The sequence below is a fragment of the Halichondria panicea genome, chromosome 3 (genome assembly GCF_963675165.1).
Source record: "Halichondria panicea chromosome 3, odHalPani1.1, whole genome shotgun sequence".
Taxonomy (NCBI): domain Eukaryota; kingdom Metazoa; phylum Porifera; class Demospongiae; order Suberitida; family Halichondriidae; genus Halichondria; species Halichondria panicea.
This window is the reverse complement of record NC_087379.1, coordinates 7713124-7739773: the sequence shown is the minus strand read 5'-3', so window position 1 is coordinate 7739773 and position 26650 is coordinate 7713124. Positions and strand designations below refer to the sequence as shown.

The 26650-nt window shown below is 43.0% G+C and overlaps 7 protein-coding genes across 12 annotated transcripts in view; 4 read left to right on the top strand and 3 right to left on the bottom strand.

The window, feature by feature from the left end:
* Positions 1–12280, bottom strand: part of LOC135334123 (ankyrin-2-like) — a 61913-nt gene extending 49633 nt beyond the window's left edge. For all 5 annotated transcript variants that reach the window (XM_064529179.1, XM_064529181.1, XM_064529178.1 and 2 more), the window contains exons 1-17: positions 12150–12280; positions 11519–11617; positions 10753–10851; positions 9994–10092; positions 9235–9333; positions 8449–8547; positions 7664–7762; positions 6878–6976; positions 6092–6190; positions 2962–3060; positions 2185–2283; positions 1428–1517; positions 1083–1144; positions 969–1027; positions 418–909; positions 249–361; positions 40–204 (exon numbers count right to left, since the gene is read on the bottom strand). In XM_064529179.1, the coding sequence (XP_064385249.1) occupies positions 40–204; positions 249–361; positions 418–909; positions 969–1027; positions 1083–1144; positions 1428–1517; positions 2185–2283; positions 2962–3060; positions 6092–6190; positions 6878–6976; positions 7664–7762; positions 8449–8547; positions 9235–9333; positions 9994–10092; positions 10753–10851; positions 11519–11617; positions 12150–12242 (2064 nt within the window). In that variant the 5' untranslated portion in view covers positions 12243–12280. The remainder of the gene's footprint in view (positions 1–39; positions 205–248; positions 362–417; positions 910–968; positions 1028–1082; positions 1145–1427; positions 1518–2184; positions 2284–2961; positions 3061–6091; positions 6191–6877; positions 6977–7663; positions 7763–8448; positions 8548–9234; positions 9334–9993; positions 10093–10752; positions 10852–11518; positions 11618–12149) is intronic.
* The window catches only part of LOC135334167 (selenoprotein K-like), a 148615-nt gene extending 135170 nt beyond the window's left edge, over positions 1–13445 (top strand). The window contains exon 5 of the mRNA XM_064529246.1: positions 13435–13445. The gene's annotated coding sequence lies outside the window, so the exon portion shown is untranslated. The remainder of the gene's footprint in view (positions 1–13434) is intronic.
* LOC135334165 (selenoprotein K-like) lies at positions 12514–14003 on the top strand. 2 transcript variants are annotated; one of them, XR_010394206.1, is made up of 5 exons: positions 12514–12667; positions 12722–12806; positions 12866–12940; positions 13022–13180; positions 13244–13279. XR_010394206.1 is itself a non-coding variant. In XM_064529243.1 (5 exons), exons 1-4 carry the CDS (start codon positions 12649–12651, stop codon positions 13101–13103), a joined length of 261 nt encoding a protein of 86 aa, XP_064385313.1. In that variant the 5' UTR covers positions 12514–12648; the 3' UTR covers positions 13104–13108; positions 13777–14003. The 2 variants fall into 2 exon arrangements, 1 of the variants encoding a protein (XP_064385313.1); XM_064529243.1 differs by lacking the exon at positions 13244–13279 and adding an exon at positions 13777–14003 and having other exon boundaries at positions 13022–13108.
* Positions 14004–14372: 369 nt separating this feature from the next.
* Positions 14373–15810, bottom strand: LOC135334153 (ras guanine nucleotide exchange factor L-like). The gene has a single exon (XM_064529227.1). The coding sequence runs from the start codon at positions 15653–15655 to the stop codon at positions 14486–14488; it is 1170 nt and encodes a 389-aa protein (XP_064385297.1). The 5' UTR covers positions 15656–15810; the 3' UTR covers positions 14373–14485.
* Positions 15811–15865: 55 nt separating this feature from the next.
* LOC135334128 (coatomer subunit beta'-like) lies at positions 15866–22563 on the bottom strand. The gene is made up of 16 exons (XM_064529195.1): positions 22440–22563; positions 21986–22316; positions 21291–21561; positions 20764–21031; positions 20395–20594; positions 20137–20247; positions 19882–20077; positions 18916–19190; positions 18259–18406; positions 17785–17891; positions 17646–17709; positions 17264–17571; positions 16732–16912; positions 16268–16393; positions 16143–16193; positions 15866–16041 (listed from the first exon to the last, which is right to left on the bottom strand). Exons 1-16 carry the CDS (start codon positions 22461–22463, stop codon positions 15994–15996), a joined length of 2709 nt encoding a protein of 902 aa, XP_064385265.1. The 5' UTR covers positions 22464–22563; the 3' UTR covers positions 15866–15993.
* Positions 22550–23248, top strand: LOC135334163 (centromere protein S-like). Its single transcript, XM_064529239.1, has 3 exons — positions 22550–22708; positions 22763–22911; positions 22982–23248. The coding sequence occupies exons 1-3, from the start codon at positions 22640–22642 to the stop codon at positions 23172–23174; spliced, it is 411 nt and encodes a 136-aa protein (XP_064385309.1). The 5' UTR covers positions 22550–22639; the 3' UTR covers positions 23175–23248.
* Positions 23249–23282: 34 nt separating this feature from the next.
* LOC135334146 (ATP-dependent RNA helicase DDX19A-like) lies at positions 23283–26648 on the top strand. Its single transcript, XM_064529215.1, has 11 exons — positions 23283–23489; positions 23623–23755; positions 23807–23951; positions 24166–24361; positions 24427–24541; positions 24590–24669; positions 24875–24972; positions 25032–25269; positions 25378–25487; positions 25959–26102; positions 26359–26648. The coding sequence occupies exons 1-11, from the start codon at positions 23418–23420 to the stop codon at positions 26531–26533; spliced, it is 1506 nt and encodes a 501-aa protein (XP_064385285.1). The 5' UTR covers positions 23283–23417; the 3' UTR covers positions 26534–26648.
* The last annotated feature ends 2 nt before the right edge of the window (positions 26649–26650 follow it).

Sequence of the window (26650 nt, the reverse complement as noted above, 5' to 3'; positions counted from 1 at the left end):
AGAATGTGATTTTAAGAGTATGTCCAACTTCACATTTACCAATTCTTTGTCTAGTTCCACAGACCATCCCAGCACTGGGGGAATGTTGAGAGTGGCACACATATCAACAAACGTCAGTGGTCCTTGACTTGTCCTGTCAATTGACTTTGAAGACACTTCAGGATAGTCTCGTGGGATCAACACTGTATCAAGTGTCTCCAGAAACTGTAGATACATAAAATGAGCACATTTCAATTGAGCAATCTTACCTTAGCGTATAAGCTCCCACAGAGACTGACTACAATGATGGCTATCCTGTCCTCAGTTGTTTGTAGAGGAGACCGGTAGACTCTGACAGTGTAGAGGTTACTGTCAGTCTTGCCTGTACATATAATATAATCGGTCAATTGGAAGTCATTCATTTTTCTAAGTATTAACCTCTATTTTTCCGTCCAATTTTGAAGAAGTTCTTCAGCCGTGTGCCCAGCGTCAGTCTCCCAGTGTTCCCTCCAGGAGAGAACTCCGACCTCCCCTCTGGTATTTTCTGGTACTCATAGACACTATGAGAACCAGATCTCTTGGGAGACGAGTCAGCTTGGAGAAAGAGGAGGTCATCAGCTTCTTGTTGGGTGGACACTCGTACATGATGCTCCATGCTCAGGGTCACCTCTCCGTTTAGACCTTCACCAGAGATCAAGTAGGACGGACTGGCAGACTGAATGCCCTCAGGCATCACAAATACCTCTTTGGAGGCAAGGCTGGGTTGGACTTTAATGCCCACAGAGGTCCCTGCTGGGACAGCATTAGCTGGAACAGTCACGTGAACTCCATTATCAAAGTCAGCATAACCACCACTGGAGGTGAACTCCTTCTCTTGAGGCTTGTCGTAAAAAGTGACATCAGGGTGTGCAGAGGTTTGGTGCAGGGGATCTACACAGGAGGTAAACACACAGAACCATGTGCTGGATACAGCACAAGCACACACTTACATCCAGGTGGTGTAGAGACGGTTTCCCCTGCTGCCTTGTTCTGGTAGACTGGCTTCTTCCTATTTTGACTCACATTCATAAAGCTAGTGACTCAACTGTGCAATAGCCACTCACGTTTCTGTGTCGGTGGCAACAGTCCAGTTCCTGGGGAGGACTGGAACAGACTGTGGACGTGACTGTGTGTGTGTGTGTGTGGGGGGGAGGAGGAACATGTAATGGTATTCATGTTGTTTGGGTGTGTGTAATATTGGAACTGTAATACAGTTAAGACCACTAAATTACATCACTGACAGTATTACTGTATCAAAGAAAAGTACGAGCTCATCAGTGAAAATAATCAAAAATCGGCAAAGTAAACGAAAAGAAAACGATGCCGTTATTTCATTGATGAACATGTACATAATTATGTAAACTAAAACACCCATGATCAGTGTGTGCATTATTGAGGTATGGACTCACATGTGATTCAGTAGCTTCCTCCAGCAGCTTTATTATTGAAGGGTTAGAGTATTCTGATTCCTTGGCCACCATCAGAGCAGTCTCTCCATCCTGTGATGATGATCATATGAAGGGATGAGACGTACATTGTAAGAGGTAAAGTGGTCTAATGCGTATTACATGTAATTTGCTGACAGAGCAATACTGGCAACGGTAATTGCATATTAAGAGGTTGGGGATATCTGTTAAAGTACAAATGACTGGGACATCAGTTTAAAGCACTAAGGAAATGTACAGTCATGCATGTGATTGTCAGTACATGTACTTAACAATGATGTACAGTACACCTACAACTGCATGTATATATACGTATGTACGTCACAGAAAATTTAGCAAATCAGACACCCTACAAGAGTGAGAGCATACAGTAACTTTTGAGAACACATCTGTGCGATAGACCATAAATAAAGTAAAGGAAAGGGATTGGTAAAGAGCAAAAATGCAACTATCCAGCTATGTTATTAAACTGTACAACCTTTTAAGTGCTACGTATCATAATTATTCATTTGTGTACAACATATCCACGAAAACGTATGCAGCCCAGTTCGTCAACTTAGACACAAATAAGCAAGATAAGCGTAAAATTATAAGCAAAACGTAACAATTAAAATACTGGCAATGTGCATAATTGTAAGTACATGCGCAAATATTTCATTTGCCAAATGATGAAAATTAATGGTCACAAACATGCTGCCTATAAACACAATCAGATACTCACCTTGTCAGCCAGGTCCACCACTGCTCCTGAGGAGAGCAGCTCTCTAGTACAGTCAGTGTGACCTCCATAGGCTGCCCACATGAGTGGAGTCCACCCATCCTACAAGAGTGAGAGCATAATAATAACTTTTGACAACACATCTGTGTGATAGATCATAGTTACACTTATTTTTGGAATTTACCATTTGCCCCAAACTGAGTGTGCAGTGAGCGTAGTTTACAGCGCCCAAATCAACTTTTATAACCTCACAAATATTATGGTGGCGCTTAAGCGCACAGCTATTCTAGTGTTGAGTGCAATCTTTCAGTATGCAGTGGACCAACTGTACGGTTTGATTTTTCGTCTCTGTATTTTACAGCAGCTCTACAAATCAAATGCATGTGCATAATAAAAGAAAAGCCGACTGCTTTGAGCCTGACATCACAAATAATTACGTCTTTTAATTACAGCAACCGTTGGAGGACTTAAATAATGGAATTCAGTCAGAGTTGGTGCTGTAATTACAAATAAAGTAAGGATTGGCAATATTTACTATAATAGAGTGGTTGCATCTGACGTCATCCATCCACACACACAAAAGTACATAACACTAACTCTAACCTTTCAGCAAGTTAGCTCGTAGTTGAGTGACGGTAGATTAAAATCCACACAAACCAAAATAATAGTCAACCCAATCAATTCCATGGAATGCTTGTCAACAATTATTCAGCATAGAGGTGATTTTAAGGCAATGTCCATGTATAATTATAGACCATCAGTTTAGTATCAGATACTCACCTCGTCAGCCAGGTCCACCACTGCTCCTGAGGAGAGTAGCTGTATAACAGTGTCAGTGTGACCTTTCCTGGCTGCCACTATGAGTGGAGTCTGCCCATCCTACAAGAGTGAGAGCATAATAATAACTTTTGACAACACATCTGTGTGATAGATCATAGTTACACTTATTTTTGGAATTTACCATTTGCCCCAAACTGAGTGTGCAGTGAGCGTAGTTTACAGCGCCTAAATCAACTCTTATAACCTCAAAAATATTATGGTGGCGCTTAAGCGCACAGCTATTCTAGTGTTGAGTGCAATCTTTCAGTATGCAGTGGACCAACTGTACGGTTTGATTTTTCGTCTCTGTATTTTACAGCAGCTCTACAAATCAAATGCATGTGCATAATAAAAGAAAAGCCGACTGCCTTGAGCCTGACATCACAAATAATTACGTCTTTTAATTACAGCAACCGTTGGAGGACTTAAATAATGGAATTCAGTCAGAGTTGGTGTAGCCTCGATCCCAGTCTGCACTTCCTCGAAGAGTGGGCCTGGTATCGACTGCTTGCGCATGCGCTAATCTTCCGCCGGTATCTGGCGGATTCGGATAACAACGTGTATGGTCAGTAAAACTATGACATCACAACGAACGGAAGTGGATTGAAGGAAGTAGATAGAAAGTTCGATTGAAGGTTTCTAGCCCATCGGATAGATAGCTACCCTTAGCCTGCTATGTTAACAAAAGACTCACAGCCTGCAACAGTGTTGATGACAATCGTCTGAACGGAGTGAAAGCTGACAAGAGCCTATATGGACTGGCCATGCCCATTTAACATTAACTTTGGTGAAAGTAACCTTCATTGCTGTCTAGGACAAAGTTAAAAACTGCCTCAGGGCCAGACGGGATATCTAGTCACATGCTGCGCAAAACCTCATCCTCCATCCATCATTTCTTCACGTACCTTTTCAACAAATCGATAGAGACGGGTGTCTTTCCTGAAGAGTGGAAAGCCTCTAATGTAACACCAATATTTAAAGCAGGCGACCCCAAACTAGCGTCAAACTACCGTCCGATCTCATTACTATCGTTACTATCAAAGGTGCTGGAACGCATTGTTCTTAATAAGGTAGTGGAGTATCTTACTTCCAACAACCTTCTTTCAACACTTCAATTTGGCTTCAGGCGGGGCAGTTCTACCCAGGAGGCAATCCTCCATGCTACTCATGACTGGCACCGCTCATTGGACAATGGCTCTAGTGTAGCTGCTGTTTTCTTTGACCTGAGCAAAGCCTTCGACAGAGTCCCTCACCAAGGCCTCCTGAAAACTCTCTGGTCAGCAGGCATCTCGGGCAGCCTACATAAGTGGTTTACTAGCTACCTCACAAACAGGAAGCAGAAGGTAGTCCTGGATGGTCACTCTTCGTCCACCGCCAATGTCAATTCTGGAGTACCACAGGGGTCCATCTTAGGCCCCCTTCTGTTCAGCCTATACATTGATCCCCTAACAAGAATTCCTCTTTCTCCGGGCTCTCAGCTGTTATTGTATGCGGACGACATACTCCTGTACAGCCCCATTAGAAATGAATTTGACGTCTTGGATCTTCAAGGAGATATTGATGCCATAGCCAACTGGGTCAACACTGCGGGTCTCACTCTCAATCAGTCAAAAACCAAACTGCTACTCCTCTCCAGAAAGAGACAGCCCCCGTCCATCATACTCTCTACAAACTCAGGTCAAATTACACAAGTGAACTCCTTGTCCTACCTTGGAGTTACCATCACAAAAGACCTAAAATGGAATAGCCACATCTCCAACACCTGCGCTAAGGCAAAATCTAAACTTGGCTTGTTATACAGGCACTTCAACCAAGCAGATCAGTCCACTCTTTCCTCCCTGTACAAATCACTGGTGCTCCCACTCCTTGATTACTGTAGCAGTGTGTGGGACCCCTCTTCTTCTTGTGCCATCAATCAGTTGGAGTCGGTTCAGAAGTTTGGAGCGCGACTCTGTACCAAACGCTGGTCAGATCAATACTTACCTCTGTTAGCTAGTTTATCTTGGCCCTCTCTGAGCACAAGACGGTCTCAACAGAAAGTAACTCTGTGCTGCAGGATCATCAGGGGGGAATCAATTCTCCACTCATCAAGGTTCACACCCAATCCGAAACCTAACCCTCGGCATTACCATCATGACCAACCTCTACTTATCCCCTTTGCCAAAACACTGTCATATCAATCATCATTCTTCGTAAATGTGGTTCCACTCTGGAATTCCCTACCAAGCAGTGCTGTCTCTGCAAGTAGTTTACTTAGTTTTAAGGCTCATGTGCGGGATTGTTTCAATTAATTACTTACTTATAATTAATTGTCTGCTTGCCCTTACTTACAGTTTTGTGTCTGTTAATTAATTTGTATTTCACTGTCCTTGTCACTGCCTGCACTTTTTAGTTACTTGTGTTTTTTTGTTTGTTTTGTTTGTTTTTGTTTTTTTTTTGTTGTTTTTTTGTTTTGCCTTTTGCTGTTTTTGTTAGGGCTACCTTAATATTAGCTCTCAGTTGCTAGTTGGTACGCACCTATGCTCTGCATTAAATTTTATAAAGAAAAAAAAAAAAAAAAAAAAAAATACTACTGATGCTGATTCTATCAGAAGAAAATAGCTGTACAACAACCTACACAGCTCTGTCTCTAGCTAGCTAGCTATATAGCTCTGTGTATGACCTTTAGGATATTTTCTCTGATGAATTCTGTATTATAGGAAATTTTACGGGAAAAAATAAATAATTTAGCGCATGCGCAAGCAGTCGATAGCAGGCCTTCTTTTCTATGAAGGCCGGTGAAGGAGGCTAGAGTTGGTGCTGTAATTACAAATAAAGTAAGGATTGGCAATATTTACTATAATAGAGTGGTTGCATCTGACGTCATCCATCCACACACACAAAAGTACATAACACTAACTCTAACCTTTCAGCAAGTTAGCTCGTAGTTGAGTGACGGTAGATTAAAATCCACACAAACCAAAATAATAGTCAACCCAATCAATTCCATGGAATGCTTGTCAACAATTATTCAGCATAGAGGTGATTTTAAGGCAATGTCCATGTATAATTATAACTCCTATAGACCATCAGTTTAGTATCAGATACTCACCTTGTCAGCCAGGTCCACCACTGCTCCTGAGGAGAGCAGCTGTCTAACACTGTCAGTGTGACCTTCACTGGCTGCCATCATGAGTGGAGTCCACCCATTCTACAAGAGTGAGAGCATAATAATAACTTTTGACAACACATCTGTGTGATAGATCATAGTTACACTTATTTTTGGAATTTATCATTTGCCCCAAACTGAGTGTGCAGTGAGCGTAGTTTACAGCGCCTAAATCAACTTTCATAACCTCAAAAATATTATGGTGGCGCTTAAGCGCACAGCTATTCTAGTGTTGAGTGCAATCTTTCAGTATGCAGTGGACCAACTGTACGGTTTGATTTTTCGTCTCTGTATTTTACAGCAGCTCTACAAATCAAATGCATGTGCATAATAAAAGAAAAGCCGACTGCCTTGAGCCTGACATCACAAATAATTACGTCTTTTAATTACAGCAACCATTGGAGGACTTAAATAATGGAATTCAGTCAGAGTTGGTGCTGCAATTACAAATAAAGTAAGGATTGGCAATATTTACTATAATAGAGTGGTTGCATCTGACGTCATCCATCCACACACACAAAAGTACATAACACTAACTCTAACCTTTCAGCAAGTTAGCTCGTAGTTGAGTGACGGTAGATTAAAATCCACACAAACCAAAATAATAGTCAACCCAATCAATTCCATGGAATGCTTGTCAACAATTATTCAGCATAGAGGTGATTTTAAGGCAATGTCCATGTATAATTATAACTCCTATAGACCATCAGTTTAGTATCAGATACTCACCTTGTTAGCCAGGTCCACCACGGCTCCTGAGGAGAGCAGCTGTATAACACAGTCAGTGTGACCTTCATTGGCTGCCCAATGGAGTGGAGTCTGCCCATCCTACAAGAGTGAGAGCATAATAATAACTTTTGACAACACATCTGTGTGATAGATCATAGTTACACTTATTTTTGGAATTTACCATTTGCCCCAAACTGAGTGTGCAGTGAGCGTAGTTTACAGCGCCCAAATCAACTTTTATAACCCTAAAAATATTATGGTGGCGCTTAAGCGCACAGCTATTCTAGTGTTGAGTGCAATCTTTCAGTATGCAGTGAACCAACTGTACGGTTTGATTTTTCGTCTCTGTATTTTACAGCAGCTCTACAAATCAAATGCATGTGCATGATAAAAGAAAAGCCGACTGCCTTGAGCCTGACATCACAAATAATTACGTTTTTTAATTACAGCAACCGTTGGAGGACTTAAATAATGGAATTCAGTCAGAGTTGGTGCTGTAATTACAAATAAAGTAAGGATTGGCAATATTTACTATAATAGAGTGGTTGCATCTGACGTCATCCATCCACACACACAAAAGTACATAACACTAACTCTAACCTTTCAGCAAGTTAGCTCGTAGTTGAGTGACGGTAGATTAAAATCCACACAAACCAAAATAATAGTCAACCCAATCAATTCCATGGAATGCTTGTCAACAATTATTCAGCATAGAGGTGATTTTAAGGCAATGTCCATGTATAATTATAACTCCTATAGACCATCAGTTTAGTATCAGATACTCACCTCGTTAGCCAGGTCCACCACTGCTCCTGAGGAGAGCAGCTGTCTAACACTGTCAGTGTGACCTTTCAAGGCTGCCACCATGAGTGGAGTCCACCCATCCTACAAGAGTGAGAGCATAATAATAACTTTTGACAACACATCTGTGTGATAGATCATAGTTACACTTATTTTTGGAATTTACCATTTGCCCCAAACTGAGTGTGCAGTGAGCGTAGTTTACAGCGCCTAAATCAACTTTTATAACCTCAAAAATATTATGGTGGCGCTTAAGCGCACAGCTATTCTAGTGTTGAGTGCAATCTTTCAGTATGCAGTGGACCAACTGTACAGTTTGATTTTTCGTCTCTGTATTTTACAGCAGCTCTACAAATCAAATGCATGTGCATAATAAAAGAAAAGCCGACTGCCTTGAGCCTGACATCACAAATAATTACGTCTTTTAATTACAGCAACCGTTGGAGGACTTAAATAATGGAATTCAGTCAGAGTTGGTGCTGTAATTACAAATAAAGTAAGGATTGGCAATATTTACTATAATAGAGTGGTTGCATCTGACGTCATCCATCCACACACACAAAAGTACATAACACTAACTCTAACCTTTCAGCAAGTTAGCTCGTAGTTGAGTGACGGTAGATTAAAATCCACACAAACCAAAATAATAGTCAACCCAATCATTCCATGGAATGCTTGTCAACAATTATTCAGCATAGAGGTGATTTTAAGGCAATGTCCATGTATAATTATAACTCCTATAGACCATCAGTTTAGTATCAGTTACTCACCTCGTCAGCCTGGTCCACCACTGCTCCTGAGGAGAGCAGCTCTTTAACACAGCCAGCGTGACCTTCCCTGGCTGCCCAATAAAGTGGAGTCTCCCCATCCTACAAGAGTGAGAGCATAATAATAACTTTTGACAACACATCTGTGTGATAGATCATAGTTACACTTATTTTTGGAATTTACCATTTGCCCCAAACTGAGTGTGCAGTGAGCGTAGTTTACAGCGCCTAAATCAACTTTTATAACCTCAAAAATATTATGGTGGCGCTTAAGCGCACAGCTATTCTAGTGTTGAGTGCAATCTTTCAGTATGCAGTGGACCAACTGTACGGTTTGATTTTTCGTCTCTGTATTTTACAGCAGCTCTACAAATCAAATGCATGTGCATAATAAAAGAAAAGCCGACTGCCTTGAGCCTGACATCACAAATAATTACGTCTTTTAATTACAGCAACCGTTGGAGGACTTAAATAATGGAATTCAGTCAGAGTTGGTGCTGTAATTACAAATAAAGTAAGGATTGGCAATATTTACTATAATAGAGTGGTTGCATCTGACGTCATCCATCCACACACACAAAAGTACATAACACTAACTCTAACCTTTCAGCAAGTTAGCTCGTAGTTGAGTGACGGTAGATTAAAATCCACACAAACCAAAATAATAGTCAACCCAATCAATTCCATGGAATGCTTGTCAACAATTATTCAGCATAGAGGTGATTTTAAGGCAATGTCCATGTATAATTATAACTCCTATAGACCATCAGTTTAGTATCAGATACTCACCTCGTCAGCCAGGTCCACCACGGCTCCTGAGGAGAGTAGCTGTATAACACAGTCAGTGTGACCTTCATCGGCTGCCACCAAGAGTGAAGTAATCCCATCCTAAAAGAGTGAGAGCATAATAATAACTTTTGACAACACATCTGTGTGATAGATCATAGTTACACTTATTTTTGGAATTTACCATTTGCCCCAAACTGAGTGTGCAGTGAGCGTAGTTTACAGCGCCCAAATCAACTTTTACAACCCTAAAAATATTCTAGTGTTGAGTGCAATCTTTCAGTATGCAGTGGACCAACTGTACGGTTTGATTTTTCATCTCTGTATTTTACAGCAGCTCTACAAATCAAATGCATGTGCATAATAAAAGAAAAGCCGACTGCCTTGAGCCTGACATCACAAATAATTACGTCTTTTAATTACAGCAACCGTTGGAGGACTTAAATAATGGAATTCAGTCAGAGTTGGTGCTGTAATTACAAATAAAGTAAGGATTGGCAATATTTACTATAATAGAGTGGTTGCATCTGACGTCATCCATCCACACACACAAAAGTACATAACACTAACTCTAACCTTTCAGCAAGTTAGCTCGTAGTTGAGTGACGGTAGATTAAAATCCACACAAACCAAAATAATAGTCCACCCAATCAATTCCATGGAATGCTTGTCAACAATTATTCAGCATAGAGGTGATTTTAAGGCAATGTCCATGTATAATTATAACTCCTATAGACCATCAGTTTAGTATCAGATACTCACCTCGTTAGCCAGGTCCACCACTGATCCTGAGGAGAGCAGCTCTCTAGTACAGTCAGTGTGACCTTTACCGGCTGCCACCATGAGTGGAGTAACCCCATCCTACAAGAGTGAGAGCATAATAATAACTTTTGACAACACATCTGTGTGATAGATCATAGTTACACTTATTTTTGGAATTTACCATTTGCCCCAAACTGAGTGTGCAGTGAGCGTAGTTTACAGCGCCCAAATCAACTTTTACAACCCTAAAAATATTCTAGTGTTGAGTGCAATCTTTCAGTATGCAGTGGACCAACTGTACGGTTTGATTTTTCGTCTCTGTATTTTACAGCAGCTCTACAAATCAAATGCATGTGCATAATAAAAGAAAAGCCGACTGCCTTGGGCCTGACATCACAAATAATTACGTCTTTTAATTACAGCAACCGTTGGAGGACTTAAATAATGGAATTCAGTCAGAGTTGGTGCTGTAATTACAAATAAAGTAAGGATTGGCAATATTTACTATAATAGAGTGGTTGCATCTGACGTCATCCATCCACACACACAAAAGTACATAACACTAACTCTAACCTTTCAGCAAGTTAGCTCGTAGTTGAGTGACGGTAGATTAAAATCCACACAAACCAAAATAATAGTCCACCCAATCAATTCCATGGAATGCTTGTCAACAATTATTCAGCATAGAGGTGATTTTAAGGCAATGTCCATGTATAATTATAACTCCTATAGACCATCAGTTTAGTATCAGATACTCACCTCGTTAGCCAGGTCCACCACTGATCCTGAGGAGAGCAGCTCTCTAGTACAGTCAGTGTGACCTTTACCGGCTGCCACCATGAGTGGAGTAACCCCATCCTACAAGAGTGAGAGCATAATAATAACTTTTGACAACACATCTGTGTGATAGATCATAGTTACACTTATTTTTGGAATTTACCATTTGCCCCAAACTGAGTGTGCAGTGAGCGTAGTTTACAGCGCCCAAATCAACTTTTACAACCCTAAAAATATTCTAGTGTTGAGTGCAATCTTTCAGTATGCAGTGGACCAACTGTACGGTTTGATTTTTCGTCTCTGTATTTTACAGCAGCTCTACAAATCAAATGCATGTGCATAATAAAAGAAAAGCCGACTGCCTTGGGCCTGACATCACAAATAATTACGTCTTTTAATTACAGCAACCGTTGGAGGACTTAAATAATGGAATTCAGTCAGAGTTGGTGCTGTAATTACAAATAAAGTAAGGATTGGCAATATTTACTATAATAGAGTGGTTGCATCTGACGTCATCCATCCACACACACAAAAGTACATAACACTAACTCTAATCTTTCAGCAAGTTAGCTCGTAGTTGAGCGACGGCAGATTAAAATCCACACACAAACTAAATTAAAAATAATAGTCAACCCAATCAATTCCATGGAATTCTTGTCAACAATTATTCATAATAATTATAGGTGCAATGTCCATGTATAATTATAACTCTGCCTATAGACACATCAGTTTAGTATTAGATACTCACCTTGTTAGCCAGGTCCACCACGGCTCCTGAGGAGAGCAGCTCTCTAATACAGTTAGTATGACCATTAAAGGCTGCGCTTATGAGCGGAGTCCACCCATCCTACAAGAGTGAGAGCATACAGTAACTTTTGACAACACATCGGTGTCATAGAGGGGATTGGAATTATTTAATAGAGTGGTTGTATCTGACGTTATCCACCAGTGCACGCACGAAAGTACATATAACACTAACTCTAACCTTTCAGCAAGCTAGCTCGCAGGTGGATCTACTGTGTGATTTTTCATCTCTGTAGGAAGCTGCTTCCCGATAGTCAGGAGTGCTGATCAAAAGCATGCACATAACAATGGTATAGGCCAAGTAAAGGTGACTCGCCTTGGTATGCCTTTTAATAAGCCATAAAAATTATTAATTGCGTTCAGTCTGAGTCGTAGCTGAGTTGGCGCTGTACTAAGGTACAGTTGAGCGGCCAAGACCAGGAAGTTTAATGTAAATGCCGTACATTTATTTAAGTATGCATTATGCATTACATCATTGGTTGAGTTTGATTGGGTAGGTATTGAATTTATAGTACGACAGTTAGCAAAAACAAACTTTCACAGTTTCAGCTCTACATACCCACAAACCAGCTTACCTCATTCACACTGTTGACATCCTCTCCCCTCTTGATGGCAACTCGCAAAGCACTCAAGTCACCATTCTTGGCAGCCCTGTGTATGTCAGCCATTATTTGATCAGATAGCAGATACGCCCCTTTTTTTGCCCTCACGAGATCGAGACCACGCCAACCGCTAGTTGGGCGGAGCCCGACCGTCCCTGACAGGAGGTCGGGTTTCAAGCCTATGTCAGGATTTTATCTTGCTTGGAGGTTGCGCAGCCGGACGTGACATAGACCACAGTAGAAATGCTGCAATCTGATTGGGCTTGCAACTATAGTTGCAGCAAAGACAAATCCTGACATATATAGGCTTGAAACCCTACCTCCTGTCAGGGACGGTCGGGCTCCGCCCAACTAGCCAACCGCCACAGTAGAATGGGCGTGGTCTCCACACAAATAGGAGCTGAGTGTAGTCTAGTCTACAAGTGGTACAAAGTGGTGCAAGTAGTTCCATACGACAAGATTCAAGGAAGCTATGGTGTATTTATCAGGAGGTAAGTGTGAGTGTGATATTAGCTGACACACACTCCATACTCTACTGTGTGCAGGTAAAGTCCTTGAGAACAGGTCATGGCTGAGTGTGGACGGTATCGTTGACTTGTTCTGGGCTGTCATTAACTTCTTTGTCTTGTTGTAAGTTACACACACCCTGATCATGCCAGTGTGTTTCAACCCCTCCCCTGCTCTCACAGCTTCAAGACTCTAATAAGCCCTGGAGCTAGTGCTACTGGACCATCACGCAGCACAGACTATAGGCGATCTGGAGTGTGCGTTTATAGTGTCTCTTATACTGTTTTGTTTTGTGTTGCCAATTTTAGTATTTATTATTCCTACCTTTGTGTGTGCAGTGCTGATCAAGGGAGACGTATTGGTCGTGTTGGTAAGGGTGCTGGTGGTGGTGCTGGACCTCCCCCCATGGGCGGTGGATGAGGAAGGTAGTGTGTGTGGTGTGTGTGTGTGTGTGTGTGTGTGGGCGTGGGTAGTCTGTGTGTGTGTGTGTGTGTGTGGGCGTGGGTAGTCTGTGTGTGTGTGTGTGTGTGTGTGTGTGTGTGTGTGTGTGTGTGTGTGTGTGTGTGTGTGTGTGGTGTTGTGATAGGAAGTTGATACATGTACAGTACATGTCATCATGTGTATATAGGATATCCTTTTCGTGGCGTTCTTTGACCTCACACATTCTTGTGCCCACACAACACACTGTGCAAATTGTCACTGATCCACATATTATGTATATCATTATTATCCTCCACCTCTGTGCACACAGGTAGAGTGTCTTCACTATTATCCTCCACCTCTGTGCACACAGGTAGAGTGTATGTCACTATTATCCTCCACCTCTGTGCACACAGGTAGAGTGTCTTCACTATTATCCTCCACCTCTGTGCACACAGGTAGAGTGTATGTCACTATTATCCTCCACCTCTGTGCACACAGGTAGAGTGTATGTCATTATTATCTTCCACCTCTGTGCACACAGGTAGAGTGTATGTCACTATTATCCTCCACCTCTGTGCACACAGGTAGAGTGTATGTCATTATTATCCTCCACCTCTGTGCACACAGGTAGAGTGTATGTCATTATTATCCTCCACCTCTGTGCACACAGGTAGAGTGTCTTCTTGCTCCCGAGCTGCTGCTTGGAGTGGAAGACACTGACTGACCCACTGTTGGCTAGACAACTGTCTCTCTCTCTACATGTGATGCTTCCCTTGAAAACCCCTCAGGACAATGGTGGCTGATGACAGGACAGGAACTGGCTAGCTCTCTCTGTATTTGTGTTGTTCCTACATGTATATACTTGTCTGTTATAATTATCATGACATTGAAAATCAATTATGTGTGATGGCAAGTAATATTTAATTGCTGTATCACTAGAATATTGTGCTGGTGAAAAACCTTTGCAAATGAGCCAAGATCAGCAGAAAGTTTGACCCTTTGCAATCTGTGTTCTGGCAAGGATCATGTGTAGTACTAGCCTCGGTCCTAGGCCGATTTTTTTTTAATAGAACGAAGTTGGCGACCTAGCGTTCAATTGGAGACGGATCGAGGCTAGTGTAGTACATACTTTGTACTAGGTTTTGCGATTGTGAAGTGATAACGCCCACAAAGTTTGCATAATTTATGTTTGATGTTAATGATCGCAAAAAATTCTCTAATAATTATTATTCTGCAGTCAATAGAGCTATATTTAGAGTCATCAAGCAGGAAATTATATAAATATTGTTATTCAAATTAACATCGATGTTTAATATGCATAACATTCAGGGTATAACAAAACATACTAATTATTCAGTAATTAGTCAGATATAAAAGAGTTAGTGCTCATGGTAAGTACTTCTCCTCGTCTTGACAGCACCAGACCTCGGTAGTGTGTCAGCCTTGTACATGTCCACCCGATCGCCACCATACGCTGACGCAGATCTCGCCTGATAGTGTAAGTGCAGTTCAGCTGGCAGAGATTCGGAAGGTCTTGTCTGAGGCAGAGACACTCGTAGCGGCCGCCGAGACACTATGTCCTGGTCGTGTTGGTCGGAATGCCTCCGGGCCTTGAGGGTGAGGGAGAGCTGTGATAGACTCGTGAGACTGAGTTTACTGCTCTTGTTTTGAGGGGTAGACGGGTTGTTGTCGAGGGATATCTTGGCATTATTGGACTCTCGTTGGAGCTTGAAGGATCTGAACTCGCTGTGAACGTGGTGTATTTTGTTGTGGTCCAAAAAGAGCATTTTAATCGTCTTCAGTTTACAAATACCACTTGGAATATCAGTGATTTGGTTGGACTGTAAATACAGCCGCTTCAAACTGGACAAGTTTCCAATATCATCACTTATTGCTTCAAGCAAATTCTTGTTCAGATAAAGAACCTCGAGGCCAGTTAGTGTGCACAGTGCTGGGGGAAACACTCGGATCTTATTACCGTCGAGATGCAATCGCTTCAACGTCTTCAGTTGCCCTATCTCGTTAGGGATACTCTTGATTTTGTTAGAGCTGAGCCAGAGGATTTCGATACTCTTGAGCGAACAGATGGAAATAGGAAAGTCTTCAAACATATTGCCGTGTAGAAACATCTCCTTGAGGTTTACAAGACGGTCCAGGTCCGCGGGGAGTGTCGAGAGAAGATTGTGGCTTACCCAGAGCCTTTGTAGGTTGATTAGGGTACACACTGTAGCCGGTAGAGCTTCAAGAGGAAACTTATGTTCCTCTGTGTCTGGATTCCAGCCTGAGTAGAGATCCAGGGTGCGTGTCCCGTTCACTTCAGTCACGTACACCCTCTTTTGTTGATCCTCTCCATTCTCATCAATGTAATCGATTGTAACGTGGATAGGTCCCATGGGGCTTCTTATTTCTTGGGATAGCCTTCTCACAAGTCTATCTGTGACTTTTCTCTGTTCTTTAAGTTTCTTTGGAGTGACTGGCGGTGATGGCTTCTTGATGTTGACGATGCTTCTTGATCTTGCCGGTCCCGGAGGTGGTTTAGACCTGTACATTCTTTAGGTGATGTCACTTCCAGGTCTTTATGTCAACCACTTCACAGTTAAACCTTTTGCTAACAACTAATTTGACTTGCACATAACAAACACACTTCAGTTGAATGGTCTGCTTGGTCTTATTGTCTGAACACAAGGCGTTTCCATGCAGTCATGCTGAAATGAATATCATTGCTCAGTGCATTCTACTACCTTCCATTAAGACAAACATTAAAGTATCACCTTACAACAATAACATTGCATTGCTGAATAATAAGATTTCTGTTCGTGTGATTTACAAATTCTTTCTGGAGAATAATAAAACAAAATATTGAGACCTACAATATACAGAGAGTTATTTAGTCATCTTGTAGTAGATCCTCGTCATCATCATCTAGATCGATTCCCTGGATAGGACAAAAACACAGTGTCATAGCGATACCCAAAACGGTTTATATTACACATGCATATAATAACTGTAACTGATGAGAGGTAAACAACTGCATACCTGTGTGTCAATGTCGTCTAGATCCTCATCATCAAGGTCAAAGTTCATGTCCTGCATAATGAAACACAATAGAGATAATAACGAGGTAGCGGGTATAACTATGAACAGACAGTCTGGGTTATTACGTCATCTTTGTCGATTGGTGAGGGTGGATTGTCTACAACCTCGGGAGGCGGTGGGCTGTCCACAACGGAGGCCATTGCAGCCACACCTTGTGCTAGCTCTGCCATCACGTCTCTATCCACTGAAGCCTGTGAGGGTGATGCATGGTGTGTGTACACTGGGGGGTTTCTGAGGGGTGATGTGTGTACACTGGGGGGTTTCTAACGAGTTGGCTAGACAACAATACAGGCAGTATAATAACTTCAGGATGCTTGTATCAGTGGGGTCAAATAATCTAAACCGTCGAAATACTTAGTATCATGTGGGCAGAAATCTGAAGGAATTGCACAATGTAACCTAAAGCTGTGGTGTACTCACATGACCAGGAAGTATCACCTGACATGCGATAATTGGTGTCTATACCTCATTCCCAAGAGCTTCTAAAGCTTCTCTTTATAATGAGTGGTACTGCACAACAGTGACTTACAGTGGTGGTGCAGTAGCTGGCAGCTGGCAGGAGAGAGGCTCTCTCTGTCTTGAGGTACTGCTCTGCTTGTAGTGCTTGTTTCAGTTCAGGGAACAGGTTCTCATACTCAGTGGGATCAGCCAGAGACTGGGCAGCCTTGGGGTTGGTCTTGGCGAGGTCCTCGCGCCACAGGGTAACAATGCTGGGGGGGGAGGGGGTAATCAAATAATAATATTCTAGCCTAAATGTAAGCTTGCTCTTTTATTTAACAGGGCCTAGATAGCATTCTTGAAAAGCTAGTGCAAGAGAGAGACTCTTGCTGCAAGTTTAGGCTTAGAAATTGTAGTTTTACTGTTTAAGTGCAAACCACTGTACAAATGTGAACACTATCATAGAGCAATGAATAATCTAAACATATCATTTGCGTAAAGAGGAAAACCCTTACTTGGTATACGCATCAGCAAGGAAACATAGTAAAAAGTCACAACATGTACAATCCAGAATAATGAATGTAAGTACGTCAATCATCGGCAGTATATAGTAACTGACTCACCGTGATATTTGGCTGGGTAGATAGGTCCTAGCAAAGAAGGCAGCCTCAGGCAGTCTCCCAGTGGACACCAGGATCTCAAGACAGTCCTCCAGTTTCCCAAGGAGGAAGTTGGACATGAAGGAGATGTTGTTCTGCCCCTCAGTGTTTGATAGCTGACCCAGCTTCTCCAGTGTAGTGGCGTCCCCCGCACTGGTGGCCACTAGCAGTAGGCCGCCGTAGTCCTTGGCGTGATTCAGGCACTCGAGGGCCAGTCCAAACTGACATTTTGCCAGAGCAAGGTCCGACAGTTGCTTCCACTTAGCATCACTCTGTATGCATAGATAATTAACGAGGACAATATTACAATAATAGGGTCAATAATTTAATTATACATGCACTGTACCTCAGACTTCTTGGCTAGCTCATAGCCAGCTCTGAGGTCCTTCAACTGTACAGCCAACTCAAACCTGGAAAAGTAGCACAGAATATAATAACATAGTTATGTTGCTAATAGGAAGTTATACATGTACATGATGACTCACTTGTGATCCATGTCCGTGGACACCGCCATAGCCTGCTGTTTGAAGCCCTGCTTCTCGAGGAAGTGTGCCACCCTCGTCCGCTGATCAGTGGGGATAGTGGGGAGAACCTGGCAACAGGGATAACAAAAAAATGATGAGTTTTAGCCACAAACGTAATTGCTGATCTAAGCACGCCATATTGTAGCACTACCAAACAGTTACTAAATGCATATTTTAGTTTTGATATTGGACATTCGCAACACAAGTTATGGCCTCTGAAAGTTAGCATCGAAACAGGCCTGATTTGGAAAAAACACCCACTAATAGCCCATGCTTTTTTCCCTGAAAATGGACTATTTGGGACCGAAAACAATTGCTGATCTAAGCACACCATATTGTAGCACTACCAAACAGCTACTAAATACATCTTTTAGATGTGAAATCGGATGTTCCCAACACAAGTTATGGCCTCTCAAAGTTAGCCAGACACCGTACCTTGTCTGCTGTGTCGAAGTCCTTCCTCATGATGGCTGTCTGGTACTCGAGCACTGCCAGCTGAATGGAGTAGCTGACAATATTGAGCTCTTTGTCCCCTAGGTACACTCGGTTGTCACGAGGGATGTAGCCGAGGACATACAGCGGCCTAGAGGGGGATGAGGTAAAATAATGGTTACATAACAGCTATTGCATTACATGTAAGAGATATGTAACACAATAACATTAATCATTATTTATAGGAGGGGGGGTAACTTAATTAGAGTACAGCTGTATCAAATTACAATAGTAATATAGGAGATGAACGCATAATTAGAACACAGTAATATTGGTTATAGACACTAGTTGATAAGATCTACATGGGAAGTACATGGGAAGTGCATGGGAAGTGCATGGGAAAGTGCCTCAGAGCAGGTATACTATGGGACTTAGTATACCTAGTATTCCGTTGTCAAGTAATTGTATTGTAGTCAAGCAGTTTGCGCATGCGCACTAGTATATAAATGAGTTAGACACTGTTTTGTCAGTGTCCATGTGATTTAGAAGCCCTCAGCCACTGTAGTACCCTCGCTACGCTCGGGATACTAAATCAGTGCCTTTGGGCTTCTAAATCCCATAGACACCTCCAAAACAGTGTCTAACTATTATTTAGAGTACCTGTCAAGATGTGAGATGGTGACAATCTCTCCTCCCACGTAATAGTTGAGCCTGTTGACACTGTTAGTGTAGATGAAGCAGTCCCCCACCCAGGTCCCTGTCTTCACCACTTCCTCTATCTCTCCTAGGACATCGAAGGCAGCCTCCACTCCGTCTTCGTCTATCCCCTGATTGGTCGATAGTGCTTCAGAGACGGCCTCCGAGTTGTAGCTGAGTATGTAGTAGCTGTCGTCCGAGGCTACACAGCACAGCTCACCACTCTCGGCCCAGTACACCTGTGTGGGCGGGTTGTGGTGTGGGCGTGTGTGTGGGTGTGTGTCAGAAGCTTCAAATATACAAAACAATCCTCATATGACATGCTAATTACATGTAGTAAGCAATTAGAAAGCTTTAAAAAGGACATGCAATGTAATAAGGGGCACACAGTACACACACACACACACACACACACACACACACACACACACACACACACACACACACACACACACACACACACACACACACACACACACACACACACACACACACACACACACACACACACACACACACACACACACACACACACACACACACACACACACACACACACACACACACACACACACACACACACACACACACACACACACACACACACACACACACACACACACACACACACACACACACACACACACACACACACACACACACACACACACACACACACACACACACACACACACACACACACACACACACACACACACACACACACACACACACACACACACACACACACACACACACACACACACACACACACACACACACACACACACACACACACACACACACACACACACACACACACACACACACACAGCCACACAGCCACACAGCCACACACACACACACACACACACACACACACACACACACAAAGTACACGCTCCCTCCTCACATACGCCCTCTCCTTACATGCTTGACTGAGATCTCAATACGTCTAACCAGTTCCAAGCTCTCCCAATCAAAGAAGGCAAGGCTGTTGGACTCTTTGACCCCCAGTAGATGACCTCCAAAGATATGCTCTGCTCCAAACTCAGGCTTGAAGGATTTCTTCTCCTTAAAGTTCTTGAAAATTGTGATCTTGGAAGAACTCTCCCTCACAGCGTACCTACAGGGGGTAGTCCACACATCACACATCACACGCCCACTCAGTGCACACACACTCACTCTGATGCATCCGCCGCCCACACAAACTCCTGAGCACTGCCGAAGCTCTTGTTTCTGAGCGCCATAGCCGTGTAGATGATGTATTCACCATCTCCGCACACAACCACAAACCTGCACAGTCAGCACAATTATACATCACATGACTATACATTGTGATTGGTCACGTGCAAATCAACGTTAAAATCATTGTTGCATGTGGCTGACTAATTAACTCAATTTTAGCGTAATTGAGGTAATTGTGTCAGACCTCCTCCATACCTTCCGTTTGGGTTATGGGAGATGGTCTGAGGGTATATTTCACAGCTGCCCATATCTTTAACGGCCAGGGGCAGTCTCTCCCCGTCCTTAATATCCACATCAGTGAGGTTCTTGAGGTTGGCTTGTTGTATCTCCGTGTGCCTGGCCCAGATGATCTTGCCACTGCTGTCCATACTCAGGGCCGGCTCTTCCCTACCAAGCTACAGGGAAGGGGCATTCAAATAGGCAGAGTGTTGAAACAGTAATGAGAGGAAATTAACTTAAAGGGCAGTAATTATTTACTAACTCTAAGTGACATAATAACAAAAAAATAAAAAATAAAATTTAAAAATTATAAAATTTTAAAAAAACTTATGTACACATGGACACCTTGATCATGACGCTTCCTTCATCATAGCCTATCCCGATATCGTTGGTCCCTCTCATGTGAGCAATAGACCACACCCTCTCCAGCCCATAGTTGAGCGTGGTCTCCAGACGATAGGTGCTAGAGTGCCATATCTTGACAGTCCCGTCCTCGGAGCCAGTGAGGATGATGGGCAGCTCGGGATGGAAGGCAACAGCCGTCACGTTCTGAGCATGTCCCTCCAGTGACTGCACACACGTCTTGTTCTGGTAGTCCCAAATCTTGGCCATTCTATGGAACAAAATAATAGTACATTTCGAGGGTATAATTAATGTTCGCGGTTTTCGCTGATTAAGCATTATCTGGCTGCAAATATTTATATCTACGAATTTAATATCACATGCATGCTGTAAAAGGCTGCTATTCCGCAAAAAATAAATTCACGAAAACCTTTTTCTTTTTGCGAAAGTTGAAATATACCTGGTACACTGTAGAAATATTGTAACAAAGTTTGAGACTATAAATGCATGCGTGTAATGGAAGCTCTAACTTGTCATCAGCTCCTGATATGAGGTATGGTTTGTCTCCTCCCTGGAAATAGTCGATACAATTGATCCCCTTCTGATGACCCTCGAGGGTGAAGTTGGGATGAGGGGAGCCAAGCTGCCACACCTTGATGGTCTTGTCCAGAGAGGCGGAGGCAAACTGGTTGTTGTCCTTGGGGTTGAGGACGATCATCATGACGTAGTGGGAGTGGCCTTCAAACACTTGCGAGCACTGCCATCCTTTTTCCCAGTCCCACAACTTGATAGTCATGTCATCTGTACATGTACATATACGAGGGGAAAATATGTATTATAACGTGTACCACTAGCCAGGTTGCATAAATATTAGCCATAGCCAATGGAGGTTAGTTACAGACAATGTCTACAGATAGGTACGGTTAAAAGTAGTATTTGAATACAGTCTACAATGTGGATAGCAACTAAATAACAAAACCCTAGTATTGGAAAGTGTCATCACCACACACCCTATACCCAGAGGAGGTACGACATGAGTACCTTGATTGGCTTGGTCACATGCAAAATTCAACAGTGTAAACTCATTGTGTCGCATGTGACTAATTAACTCAATTTTAGCCTAATCGAGGTACTCGTGTCGGACCTCCTCTGCCCTGTATCACTATAATCATAATTATATCCTAGAATGGCTATAATATAAATATTCCCTCTGTCCCTCCCTCACCGCTGCTAGTGAGGACGTAGGGGTGTGTGGGGTGGACGACTATGGAGCGTATGTAGTCAGTGTGAGCATCAAATGAATGAACCTTCTCCAGTGTGTTGTAGTTGAACACCCGGATGATAATGTCATCGGACCCGGTCACTATCCAACTCTTGCGTACGACAAACTTGGAACATCGGACGGGGAGGTCAGCAATCTCAAACGATTTCACTAGCGTCTGTGTTTCGTAGTTCCATACGTGAACGTTCCCGTTATAGAGACTGGCTAGCATCCATGGCTCCTTGGGATGTATGTCCATACACTTGACTCGGTCTGAGCGAGCCAAGAGCTTTCGCTACAGGGACAAGATATTCTATTTAATGCAAACTTTTTATCATTTTTAGTTTAGAAGCAGAATTTGTAGTAGCTAAAACGTTTATGATGTATAATTTAGGTGGTGTGTTCGCTGTATTGGTACCTTGACATCTAGTCTTAGAGGCATCTTGTATCGGGGAGACAAAGACGGCTTGTTTTATTGTGTGTAGGATCTAGGACTTCACTACGGCCACGTCTTCAACTCACCTACGCATGCGTGAGGTGAGTAAAGACCGCGAGTGTGGCGGGTATTCAAACCAGGATCTAGGAAAAGAGAGAGAGAGCTAGAGCAGAGCTTGTACAATGGCTGCCAGTCTGCCTCAAGATGTGAGTGACAATGAGGAAGAAATGGAAAGATTGGAGCATCAACAAGTGAGATATTTCTATCAAACCTCCCCATGCCCATACTGGAACCCTTTGGACTAGAGACTGAAGGCGGCCCTCCACTATACAGTTGGACAAGTCTGCAGTCAGCTAACAGAGACGCCGTTTAGTCGCGAACTAGTGGCTGTTATCACAGAGACAGCATTCAACCAGTGTGAGATCATTGCTGGGGACTTGGAGGTGTTTGCTAAGTAAGACTCAGCAGAGACAGATACTAGTACTAGATCTAGCTCTGGTGTCAGTGTGTGTATGTTGCTACAGACATGCCAAGAGGACGACAGTTTTAATGGATGATGTTAAGCTCTGTTGCAGACGAAACAAGTCTCTCCTGGAGTATATTCAGGGTCAAGCTGACAAGATCAAAGCAGACAAAGCTACTGAAGCAGTGGCTACTGACAAGACCAAGGGGAAGAGTGGAAAAAAGAAAAAAACACTATCTATTGATGATGACTAGATATAGTGTGTTTCATTTTGTCATTGTGTTCTTCTGTGCATCAATCATAAGGTAAAGGTCGTTAATTTAATTAAGATAGATCTACTTCACACCAAATTTTACTTTTCTAAATACCTGTACTAACCCACATGGCACTGTAATTTTGAAAAACTAATCTGAGCAAGATTTCAACCTTCAACTGCAAATACTATCAGATACTATTATCAAAGCCCTAAGAGCTAGCTATAGAGCTGGAGTGAGAAGATGTCAGGAGCAGATGATGTCGACTGGGTGGCTGCCATGGAGGAGCAAGAGCAACGGCAGCTCAGAGAGAAGGTTAGGTCACAGTGTCTATGCACAACCGCAGCCCACACATGCACACACACCACACACACACACACACACACCACACACACACACACACACACACCACACACACACACACACACACACACACACACACGCACAGTTGAGCGAGTCCCTCAAGCTCAAAGACAAACCTGCCGCCAGTGAAGCAGAGCCTGGAAGTAAAGAAGCAGAGCCTGAAAATAAAGCAGAGCCTGGAAGTACAGCAGAGGCTGCAGCTAGCCCAGACACTGGAGGTAGCTATCCCCTCACCCCCCCTCACCTGATTACCCCCCCCCCCCCTACAGATACTCAGACATCAGTGGCCGAGGCCTCCCTACTCACCAAGGTCCTCCGTACCAGAATAGTGGATAACGTTCACGATGTGGAGGTACAGCAGAAGGATCCGAACTCACCTCTCTATTCAGTCAAGAGCTTCGAAGAGTTGAGACTGTGAGAGAGCAACTACACACGTACACAATAGTTATATTAGAATGTACCTTTACTAAACCATAGTGCTGCTTCCAGTGTGATACACAGTTGGCTTGTATATTAAAGCCACACACACACACACACACACACACCCACACACACACACACACACACACACACACACACCTACACACACACACCCCACACCCACACACACACACACACACACACACAGTCGTCCTGAGCTACTGAAGGGAGTTTATGGACTCGGGTTCAACCGCCCGAGCAAGATACAAGAGAAGGCCCTCCCTCTTCTATTAGCAGACCCCCCTGAGAACCTCATCGCCCAATCACAGAGCGGGACTGGAAAGACGGCAGCTTTCGTCCTCTCCATGCTGTCCAGAGTCAATCCCTCTCTCAAACACCCTCAGGCGAGTAGCCATGGTTACCTTATAATTATATATAGCTCGTCATTGTTGTATGGTTTTTCCTTCAGGTGGTCTGTTTATCGCCGACCTTTGACCTTGCACAACAGACTGGAAACGTACTCTCACAGATGGCCAAGTTTTCCACTGATGTCAAGATGGTGTACGCTGTCCGGGGAGTACGAGGTGAGTGGTCTTGTTGACCCCTTGGTTGACCTCTAACCCCTGGTGTAGTTGAGAGGGGAACCACACTAAAAGAGCAGATCATCATGGGCACCTCGGGCACTGTCCTGGACTGGATACTGAAGAAAAAGGTGTGCAAAAAATATACCACCAAGACAGCTGCCATATGTATAGCGGGTAAACTTGGCAAGTCTAATTTGGCGAATGCCGGACGCAGTTGAACTATTCATTGGCATTGGCGATTTTTAATTTTGGCTACCTTCATTTTGATTTGCCAATTGGCCAAATTGACCCGCCATACAGTATCTGTTAAATGACTGTTTTGTTTCCCCCCAGGCGATTGATCCTACAAAGATCAAGATGTTTGTGTTAGACGAAGCTGACGTTATGATTGATCAGCAAGGACAACAAGATCAGACAGTTAGAATACAAAAGTAAGCCCCCCTCTACTAATACCCCCCACAGTGGTATCACATGACCCCCCACCATGCAGGCTGCTCCCAGACTCTTGTCAGAAGGTTTTGTTCTCAGCCACGTACAGTGATGAGGTGATGAAGTTTGCCAAGCGCGTGATTCCAGACCCGGTTATTATTCGTCTGAAGAGAGCAGAGGAGAGTCTTAATAATATCAAGCAGTTCTATGTGGAGTGTAGAGATCAGGACGAGAAGTTCAGTGCTCTCTCTAACCTCTATGGAGTGGTCAGCATCGGACAGTCGATGATCTTCTGTCATGTGAGGGCATTTCTAGAGCTAGTAAAACCTTTCTGCTTATGTTATAGCTACAATGACCACCACACACACACACACACACACACACACACACACACACACGCTACACAGACTCGTAAGTCAGCAGAGGCGTTGGCTGGCCGCATGAGTAGAGAGGGACACAATGTTGCGCTCATCACCGGAGACTCCACCACTGACCAGAGGATTGCCGTCCTCAATAGGTGGGCCAAATAGTTACTAGATTGCTATCACAATACCTTATTCTGCTGTTACCCAAACTGGCTATAGCAATTGATGGATACATAACGTACATGTATATATACAGCCTATCTACCTTAAGGTGACATATTTTCACAGGTAGATTTGTTTGTGTTTTTTTTTTACAGTTTTGTACATTTTACTGGTATCATTTTTTGCGAAATGTCGATCTGGATACATTAAACAAGAGGGCGGCCAATTATTTGCGAGTACTAGTTTTTGCGATTTTACTCTAATTCGCAGAAATAGCAGAAAGTAATACACGCGAAAATATGTCACCTTAAGGTAGTATGTGCCGGCATACGGTCATGTGCTGTGTATAATAATTATGATGATTCTTACATAGATTCCAATCCTTGTATTCCTTGTATTGGAGTGAGTGTGTGGTAGTAGCATGTGCATTAATGCTGTGTATGATGATTCTCTTTCTATAGGTTCAGAGATGGTAAAGAGAAGATGCTCATCACCACCAACCTGTGTGCCCGTGGGATAGACGTTGAGCAGGTGACACTCGTGGTCAACTACGACATCCCAATAGACGTTAACAAGCGACCAGACTGCGAGACCTACTTACACAGGTGTGTCTAGTGGTGGGCTGGTGGCCCTGTACACTGGCTACTCTATTCTGAATGTTAAGATCTTACCTTTGATTGTCCATAACTTGTGTTGGGAATATCTAATTTCAAATCTAAAAGATGCATTTAGTAGCTGTTTGGTAGTGCTACAATAATGTTATGGTCCACTAGACTGCAGTTTCTATAGACTAGAATAGTTGCAACTATGGCAAAAATGATCTCTGTTAACTTCCCCCCCCCCCCTCCCTTACACACACAGGATTGGACGCACTGGGAGGTTTGGACGGTCTGGGATAGCTATCAACTTTGTGGACGGGTCACGCTCAATGGGTAACCTGCGAACCATCGAGTCTCACTTTGGCCGCAAGATTGAGAAGTTAGACATCAATGACCCAGACCAAATAGAGGCGGCAACACAGGAGGACAACCCATGATCACATCACATGACTCTCTTAACTCCTCTAAACAGTTTCGTATTCTGTACATACATTGTTTACTGATGACTGTGTTTTATATACTGTTGATCGATATCATTAACCTTATTCCCACAT

Coding starts and splice junctions, on each gene's coding strand:
- LOC135334165 (XM_064529243.1), top strand. Junction 12,807..12,865: donor ATTAACTTCTTTGTCTTGTT/GTAAGTTACACA, acceptor CTGCTCTCACAG/CTTCAAGACTCTAATAAGCC. Junction 12,941..13,021: donor GACTATAGGCGATCTGGAGT/GTGCGTTTATAG, acceptor TTGTGTGTGCAG/TGCTGATCAAGGGAGACGTA.
- LOC135334153 (XM_064529227.1), bottom strand. CDS start 15,655: ATGTACAGGTCTAAACCACCTCCGGGACCGGCAAGATCAAGAAGCATC.
- LOC135334128 (XM_064529195.1), bottom strand. CDS start 22,463: ATGCCTCTAAGACTAGATGTCAAG. Junction 19,191..19,881: donor TTGAGATCTCAGTCAAGCAT/GTAAGGAGAGGG, acceptor CCGCCCACACAG/GTGTACTGGGCCGAGAGTGG. Junction 16,913..17,263: donor CTACCCAGCCAAATATCACG/GTGAGTCAGTTA, acceptor CTCCCCCCCCAG/CATTGTTACCCTGTGGCGCG.
- LOC135334163 (XM_064529239.1), top strand. CDS start 22,640: ATGGCTGCCAGTCTGCCTCAAGATGTGAGTGACAATGAGGAAGAAATG. Junction 22,709..22,762: donor AAAGATTGGAGCATCAACAA/GTGAGATATTTC, acceptor CCTTTGGACTAG/AGACTGAAGGCGGCCCTCCA. Junction 22,912..22,981: donor GACTTGGAGGTGTTTGCTAA/GTAAGACTCAGC, acceptor ATGTTGCTACAG/ACATGCCAAGAGGACGACAG.
- LOC135334146 (XM_064529215.1), top strand. CDS start 23,418: ATGTCAGGAGCAGATGATGTCGACTGGGTGGCTGCCATGGAGGAGCAA. Junction 24,973..25,031: donor CAGACAGTTAGAATACAAAA/GTAAGCCCCCCT, acceptor CCCACCATGCAG/GCTGCTCCCAGACTCTTGTC. Junction 26,103..26,358: donor TGCGAGACCTACTTACACAG/GTGTGTCTAGTG, acceptor TTACACACACAG/GATTGGACGCACTGGGAGGT.